General features: G+C 25.6%; 1 protein-coding gene across 1 annotated transcript; it reads right to left on the bottom strand.

The window, feature by feature from the left end:
- Nucleotides 1-1297: 1297 nt before the first annotated feature.
- Nucleotides 1298-7451, bottom strand: LOC145846926 (uncharacterized). The gene is made up of 5 exons (XM_082953458.1): nucleotides 6818-7451; nucleotides 5333-5659; nucleotides 4923-4995; nucleotides 3137-3192; nucleotides 1298-2163 (listed from the first exon to the last, which is right to left on the bottom strand). The coding sequence occupies exons 1-5, from the start codon at nucleotides 7449-7451 to the stop codon at nucleotides 2063-2065; spliced, it is 1191 nt and encodes a 396-aa protein (XP_082809584.1). The 3' UTR covers nucleotides 1298-2062.
- Nucleotides 7452-9490: the final 2039 nt, after the last annotated feature.

Raw genomic sequence — 9490 nt, 5'->3', positions numbered from 1 at the left:
TTAATTCATAACGTTGAAATAATCTTTAACTGTTCTTATTAACAGAAAAATTGTTGTTGATTAAAAGAATACACACATCTATAAAAACAAGTTTTATCTTTAGTCGTTGTCAAAGTTTGAATACTCGCACTACAAGTACCAGATTAAAACTTGTTATATACTTTGGACAGTTTATGAGGTGCAAAAAAGTATACTAGGACAGTGCTTCTGAAATGGGGTTCCGCGACGCCTCTCAGGGGTTCCGCGAAACCTTTCGAAATTTAAAAAAGAACATTTATTTAGTTAAACATTTTATGTAAAATTAAAATTAAGGGTTCCGCGGAAAAGTTGAACTTTGGAAAAGGGTTCCGTCACTAGAAAAAGGTTCAGAAACACTGTGCTAGGAGATTATTGTGAAAGATTTTTTAGAAAATACTGATTAAACAAATTACTATAAAAATAATCTTATTTTAGTAGGTTTTATATTTTCAGATCACTATTTTCAAAACTATTTTTTAGCGATTAATAATTTATTTCATATTGATACAACATTTTTATTATAATTTTAAAGATAAAAATGGTTGATAAACTTCTTGAAGATGAAATTATTTTTTATTTGATATTAAAAAGTTTAAATCATAAAACGTTTTTTTTTTTCAATCAATCCTGTTAGTAAACTCGATATAAAAGTAGTAACTCTGAAGCCTAAAAAATATCCTAAAACTATCAAACTTTATACAAAACTTTTACGAGGTTAAAGATAATTGTTTTATCAACTGTTTGTTAAACAAAAACACTTAAAATTTCATTACAGTATGTTTAACTTTACTTTGCAAACTGTTTAACTAAATTTTAATTTATTGTTGACTTAAAACAACTGAGACATTTAACTATCATAAATAGACCGAGACTGATGTATTGTTTTTCAGCTATAATCAAACTATACATTTAAACTCAACTTGCTAAAAACTTAGTTTTTTCTTAAGTTTCTTTACAAAATCTAAAACAGATTTAACATCGTTTAAAACTAATACCAAATCTTAGTTTAAATTTTTTAAATTTATTAAGAAGCAGTAAGGTACAACTAAAAATAATTTACTATAACTTTTTACATAATATTTTTTAAATCTGTGTTAGATTAATAAATTTTTACTTCAGTAAATTGATATAAATAATATTTTATTTTGCTAATACGATTGCAAACATAAAATAATGTTATCAGGCAAAAAAAAACAGTTAGTCAAAGTAAAGGCCGGACTATAAAATGGTTTTTTAGTAATTTTACAAAACTCGTATTAGTTCAGTCGGTTTAAGTTTAAAAAAAAAAAAGCACAAAAACTTTAAAAAAACAGTTGGCAAGAATTCCAGTGGGTCATTTTGAATTTAGTATCAAAACTTTTAAAGTTTAGCAATAAAATAAAGCGAAAAATCCGAGCAATTTCATTTATATGAACTAATAATCAATTAAGACAGTTATAAAAAGTATTCTAATGACAAACTTATTAATTAATCGTGTATAAACAGTTTTGTACCGCTTTAAAAATCCATTGATAAACACTTAGGCAACAAAATGTGGTTATGAATGCGTGTCCGAGTTCATAATTTGAAGTAACCAATCAAAACACACACAACATAATTGAAACTAATAATCTGAACACAAATAGCCCGACGAAACATGATATTAGCACCAACAATAAACACGATAAATAGAACAAATGTAGGCAGGAAATACTATACAGGATTGCCAAAAGTTTTTTGAAAATTTTTTCCAGGTTTTTGAACGTTTAAGTTTTCTAGTCTATTTGTAAAATAAAATTAAGATTAAAGTTTTAAAAGGTATAACATTATTGAAAAGATACTGTAATGCTAATTTAAATGTGTTCTGTAATAAAAAAATCTAAATATAACAAAAAAAGCTATTTAAATGATAGATTTTTCGTATCTACTCCAAGTTTCGTAATTTTACATGTGAAAATTGTTTAAAACTTTAGACTTTCATTGATTTTTGTTCAAAATTCAAGGATTTTTTCAAAATTTCCATAATTCCAGGTATTTCCAGATTTTTGGCAACCCTGTACTATAGTTATATTTGATGTGAGGACAGGTGGGTGGTCATGTGTTGGGCCCTGTCCTCCTTGTGGGCAAACTTCTGAGGGCAGTAGAAGCACTCCACTTCGGTCGACACTGCAAATTGATTGATAAAGTAAAATATAATTACTGTTGAAACGTTTATAATATTTTTAAATATGCTACTTTATCTTCTTTTATTTGTACGGACAAAATTAAAAGCAATTAAGTAGCTTAGTTTAAATAACTTATTAATGCAACTTGTATGCTTACAAAGTAGTAAAGTATTAATTTATTAGGTATTCTTCAGCAGAAACATCCAGCTGAACTTATGCTGTCATAGTTTTATTCATACTGTTCTAATTTTTTCAACGAAATTTCAACTTTACCTCACGAGATAGTATAAAAAGAACAACTTGGACACGTCTGTTAGCGTCTAAACCGTTTAACCAATTACAGCGCCGTGAGCGCGGGCCGAATATCAAAGACAAGTTGCAAAAGCTGCAGATGGGAGATGAAAGTGGAAATCGATCAAAGCGCCACGAAATCCCATTGAAGCCGTCCGAGCTTCCCTCGCCAAAGCGCCGGCTTCGGTGCGCCATTAATAATACATCAATTGGAGAGCGCGCGAGCAACAAAGCGGCGGCGACATCAAAGGCGACTTACGAGAGCTCTCTCGGCTTCACACGACGCAACTCGGTTTCGATCGCGACTTGTGGGCCGCTTCAAAGCGACTTCTCAGTGCGCAACAGCGAGTTTCGAGCGGCGCTTGTTGCTAATTGCATTGTGATACGGTTAGTACTTTGGCGGTGGTATTGTTGGTACTTTATGGTTAAAAACAACAGCTTTTACTTTGTTGGATTCACGTGCACTTAAATTTTTGATGAGTGTTTGTAGACGATATCGAATTAGAAACTAATTTTATTTATCTGTACTAATTAACGGTTTATTTATTATCTACACACCTATCTTTTAGTTAATATAAATACTTGGAAACTTATTATTATTAAAGTCGTTCAAAACGTTTTTATTTTTTAAAGTTCATTTAAAATCATAAATACAGTTCTTTTTAAACAAAATTTAAACTTACAGCTGTGATTTTCAGAATAGTTCAGATCAGGTTGCTTGACACCGTATTCACCCATTCTAAAAACAATTATATTATTTAAGTTGATAATATATATATTATCTAACATTATAATTATTATAAATCTGTAAGAAAAAATCAATATACTCTTTAACAACTATAAATTAACAAATAATTTAATTTAAAAATAGTTTTTTATACTTAATTTGTTACTGTATATGGCTTTTTATTTGCAGTACAAGTATAAATACTTGTAAAAAAATAAGTAAATTATTTGGAAACTGTAAAATGTCATATATAGTTTGTAAATCAAGTACAATTTTTTTTCATATTTTATACAAAAATTGTTTATAATATACTCTATATATATACATATTAAGTTTAAAATAAAAATTTAAAACCTAAAAATCAACTTTTTTTCTTATGTTTCTAAAATTTTCTTGAAGTTTTACTTTTAGCATTTAAATTCTAACTTAAATAGCTGGGTGTTTGTTTAAAAAGAAAGTTAAAAGCGTATATACTTATGTTTAAAAAATTACGATTATATCTCTGCTGAAAAAAAAAACTAATCAATTTAGTATCTTGTACTTAACAAATACACTTATGCACTAAAGAAACCATAACTATAACTCATAACTAAGCATTATTGTAATACATGTTACATACTGATGTAAATTGATTAGTTAAAAGTACTGTTCAAACTTTAAATACTTGCTAAACATAAAAGGTTGTAGCTTTAAGTTTCAATCAAATTTACGAAGGATCAATTATTATACAAGTAATAAAATTTAGAAAACAGCTACTCATTTTGCAAACACTTAAGTTTTCCCTATACAATAAACTAATCAACACTTAGTATACATTATACAAGTAATGTGAACCATCTAGTGCCTATCCGCAGTAACTATTTTGAAAAAATAAAAAAAATTGAAAAAAATACTTAATAGCTTAACCCATAATGTACAAGACTTACACTGTTTAACCTTTTACTCAGAAAAATTAATTAATTCAGTTAGTGTTGTTAGATAACGAGCAATTTACTTTTTGGTGTAAATTTTGGTAAAACCTTTTAGAAATTTTACAATAAAATGTCATTATGATAGCTGAGCAGCTATAAGTTTTTTAGTGAACCTAATATCCTTAATCAAAATGAAAAAAAAAACTTTATGAACTTTGAAGTTTATTTAAAAATCTAATATGATGGCATACAATTTATTTTTAATTTTCCTAACTACTTTCTATACAGTAAATTTTTAAGTTAACACACTCTTTATAAAAAATATAATTTGAAATTAAAAAATAGTTATATTGAAGTAAAAATTACCCAATATAGTACCATAAAACTGAGCATTAATCAAATCAATACTTTTATTATTAAAAACAAAGAAGCACTAAACAAATGAAGCTAGTTGTTTTTTTATCTTATTGGACTATTTTTCTAACGATATTGTGTATAAAGTTCAAAAAATATTTGTTGAGGATTTTCTTAACAATAATTTAAGCAGCAGTTTATAAATCAACTATTAACCTAGACACTTAAAACTCATTACTCATGGATGTCAACTTATTAGAAAAACTAACTAAAATAAATATTTTAAACAATTTCTCAACTTTTTTATTTTTACCTGGTAAACTTTTAAAACTTATTTTTAAATATAAATAACAAACTAAATATGATGCAAAAGTAAAAATAAATTGTTTTTTAATACTAATAAGTTTATGTATTTTTCGTGTTGTTTGTTTGAATTGGTAGCTATACTTTTAAATAAAAAATATACAATCAACATACTCGCAAAAGTTATCATCTATGTCCATTTCATCTAAATCGATAACACTATCATCGCAGGGAGACTGGTCGGCATCTGCTTAACAAAAGTAAATTTAAATTTCTAAAATAATATATTTTAATATCTAGTCAATAAGTGATCTAAAACTGCATATGCTACATTTTTACTTTTTAAATGTATGATTTTAAACAATGTACTTTTTTACAAATAGAATAACATAAAAAGTTTAATATTATTTTTACAGACTGTATATCAACGAATTTGTCATTCACAAAGGTTAAAAGTTTCATATTTATTTTTTACTAACTGTATAATCTAAGTCTGAAATTGTTTAAATACAATAAATACTTTATATTTTCTAAAGTTTAGTTTTTCATTGAATAAGTATTAATATGTATATCAACAAACTTACTTTTTAAGTTATTTAAATTCTGCTTTGTGTTATTAGGAACATGAATGATTACAAAATGATCCTTGCTATTATTGCTGTTGTTAGGATTGTTTTTTTGGTTTTGACAAGAGTCAACAGAAATTATGTTGACATTAGAGGGCGGTAAAGACATATTTAGGCTTCCATTGTTTAGGTTTCTAGACTTGTGCAAAAGAGACTTTGCATCTGCGAATTCTGTTAAGCCTTGCTCTTTGGCTAATTTGTTTGCAAAGTTCTCATTCATCAACGTCATGATGTTTGTTAGGTATCTGTGTGTTTCACTGCCAACTTCGTTCGACAGGTCGGGTTCTATGAAAATATTTATTTTGAAAAAAACTATCTTTGAGTTTAAAACTACCTAATTTCTAGTTATGAAACATTGAATAATTATACAAAAAAACATCTTTTTTAATAAGGAAAATGTTTTTTTAATAACTTATGATTAGTAAAGTACAGCTGACTATAACATGATAATTACAAATTATAAAAATACTGATTACTTTTAATTTACAACAAATTTAGTTTTTTTTTTTTGGTTCAAGTCTAAGCACTTATTCTAAAGATGTAAATTTATTTAATCTTAATTTTAAATCAAGTAATTTAACTTTACAATGTCACAGTATAAAATAAAAATTTTAGATATATATTTTTTAATTTGTGAATGACTAAACAAAATATGACTATTTTTCTTATGTTATAAAACAGTATCTTGAACAAAAATTATCTTATTAAAAAATGTGATGGAACGGTGCCAAAACTGTTTAAAAGTACCAAATAAAAATCAAACCATTTTTTAATAAAAAAAAACTTATAATTCAACAACTAATAAAAACAGTTTTTAACAAAATTAAAATTTATCAAATAAATTCAAAGTGCGTGAAAAAAAAATACAGCATATGAACATTTTTTTATCATTAAGCTAGTATAAACTTATTTGAAGTATTTTTAAACTATATATTTAACAATTTTGACCCTTTTTTTTTTTGCATAAAAAAGTTAAGTACAAAAATATAATAATTTATAAAGTATAAAAATATTAAATAAAAAAATACTTTTTACACAAGCTCTTAATAAAAAACATTTCACAATTTGCATAAAATATAACTAAGCACTGAAGCTAATTAACTTTTTTACAGTAGTACTTTTTGTAAACACACATTAGATAAAGTTATTTCTTTTAAAACAATTACTTATAAAACTGTTTTTTGTTTAGTTATCTATAATAATACACTATAGTATTTAGTAATATTTTTCTATAAAAGCTTTTTTACTTGGAAAATATATAAACTATTTTGAAATTTAAATTTAAAACAAATTTTAACTGTAAAAGCATATTAATTCCTAAATTATATTTGATTATAAGTTAGATGTATTAAACAATAAATTGTCAGTATTATTTAAAACAAAAAATTTATAGTTTATAATTTTATTCAATATCATCAAAATAATAACAAAATTTAAGCTAACTTGAAACAGAAAAAGATTCATCTTTTATTCTACATGACTTCAAAAACCTGTTTACGCTTAATAGTAGATCTTGTTCTGCTATAGTTTTTCTATTACATAAAAACTTTGGTCTTTTAGAAACTTTCTTTCCTTTATTATAAACAGCAGCATGACTTATAGTTTTCAAGGTTCTTGATAAGTTTCTAATATTGTCTTTTTTTGTATTACTAGTCTTGTTTGTAGGTGCATTAGTAAATTTACATTCAAGTTCACTTTTGTCTGACAACCCAAACAACGTAGCAACTTCAATGTGATAGTTGGCAGGCGGTTTGGTGATGAAAGACTTTTCAACAAAACTGGTCTTGTCATAATTTACAAACTCGGTATAAGCTGGCGAGGTCTTGTAGCTCATTGGAGAAGAATTAGAAAAAATTGTCTTTGGAGGTCTTTTAATGCTGCCATGAGACACGGCACAGAGAGGTGGAGTTGAAATTACTTCGGAAAAGCTGAAAGGCTTGCTTGTGTGAACTTGGTGAGGTATTACTGAATGTGATGGAAGATGAGAAAAGATGTAATTCATGTCCTTGGTGGAAAGATGACAATTGAAATCTGAGCACAGCAAGGATTCAGGAGATGTTGTTTTGTATAAAGCCATTTTCTTATCTTAACAAATTGATTACGTTCAGTTGTACATCTGAAAACAGTAATAAACAATAGAGATATGTTATTAATTAGAATTGTTAAAAATAAATAAATACAGTGTAGTTATTTAAAAATTTACTTGCTAATATTTAATTAATATTGATCCTAACAAAACAAGTTTGTTGAAATATACAACAACAACAACAACAACAACAACAACAACTTGTACAGTACTTTTTTTAACTAATATACTTTTTTCACTGTTAACTGTGCAAATGTTGTTAGTTTTATATAGCTACAATTTAATTACCGAACTAGAGAAATAGTTATGAAAATGAAGCTAGGTTCAAAAACGAGTTTTTCTTACAAAGTAGTTATCAAGTAATTATATTCAGATATCTTTTAAACCTAAATAGTATACACTAAAAACTCAAACAGTGTAAAAGTATGGCCTAGCCAAACAAGGGAAAAAACAATTTTTTTTAACAAAGACTTAATTTATTGACTACTAGAGAATCTACAAGTTGCTTGTTACTACTTAAAAAAATAAGTAACTTTTTAAGATAAAAGAGATTAAAGTTGGGAAGTTAAATATGTATTTTATTAAAGAAGCTGGAGTTAAATAGTGAAGAATAACTATTTTTTTATCAAAAAAACTACCTTCTGCAGTTTTTAAACATTCATTTTCATACTTTCTCACTCTAGTTGTTATAGTAATATTTTTATCTCATAACTTTTTACTTAGAATAAACACCTCATTTTTATTTATTTAGAAAATGCTATGATCTTTATAAGCATTTAACTATTCTTTATAAAATTTTGAAATTCTTTTAAGTTGAAACATTGATACATATAAATGAGAAAAAGGTTACTTTTTATTATGAAAACATTGAAATGCTTTAATTTATTTAAAATAACTATATTAAAAACTTCTATAAGTTGCTCTAAAAAAATACTTTATTGATAAGTACCTTAAAAAAACTTATAAAAGAGGAATATAGTAATATTTTCATCTCATATTTTTTACTTATAAATATAATAAACAACTCATTTTTATTTATTTAGAAAATTCTATGATCGTTATAAGCATTTAATTATTCTTCATAAAATTATGAAATTTTTTTAAGTTGAAACATCGATACATATAAATAAGAAAAAGGTTACTTTTTATTATAAAAATATTAAAATGCTCTAATTTATTTAAAACAACTATACTAAAAACTTCACAAGTTGCTTGAAAAAAAATCTTCATTGATAAGTACCCTAAAAAAACTTATAAAAGAGGAATATAATAAAAAGCTTTTCAAAAATGGACAAAAAGAACAAAGCTTTTGGAAAACTGTACAGTAAAGCTTACAAAAATATCAAACAAAAAATAAATAACTGTCTTATGTTTAAGTATCATATAAAGTAAAAACATCTTTACTATTAGACTGACTTTTAAAGTCATGGAGAAAAAGTGATTAGGCCAACTAAATGTTCTATTTTCATGTTGTACAGGTGAAACAGGGTTTAGCAAATGGTAGCCTAAACTACTTTTAAAAGTTTGTGTAGTAAAATCATATAACTAGGTATTCAGTTTGATATTTAGTAATTACTAGTGCTTTTCATTGTTTATTTTATTGTTGATTAAAATTGTATTTTCTTATTAATCACTTCAATTGATTTAAACAACTGCTTCCTTAGAAGAATATTTTTTAAGTGTTGCCTGCAAGCAACTTCTTCTAAAAAAATTTGCCTATATTTTATAAAAGGCTAGCTATACTTCTGGTTTAAGATTTCCTGGAGAGACTAATTTAAAAAGATTTCACTAAAAGTCAAAAACAACTGTTTTAAGCAAAACATTGTTATAAACTACAGGGTTGCCACTCTTTGAGCCAAAAAATCTTCCCTGAGTGACCAAAAATTTCCCTGAGTAGCCTTAAATTTCCCTGAGTTTCCCTGAGTATTTTTCAAATCTTAAAAAAACTTTTTCTCTTCTAACACAAATTATTAATACCTCATTCTCATTTTTCTTCTTTAATAATAAAAGGAAGGTTGTATGTGTATGCT

This window comes from Thalia democratica, unplaced genomic scaffold, assembly GCF_965202585.1.
Source record: "Thalia democratica unplaced genomic scaffold, ktThaDemo2.hap1.1 HAP1_SCAFFOLD_716, whole genome shotgun sequence".
Lineage (NCBI taxonomy): Eukaryota > Metazoa > Chordata > Thaliacea > Salpida > Salpidae > Thalia > Thalia democratica.
This window is presented reverse-complemented; position numbering and strand designations above follow the sequence as displayed.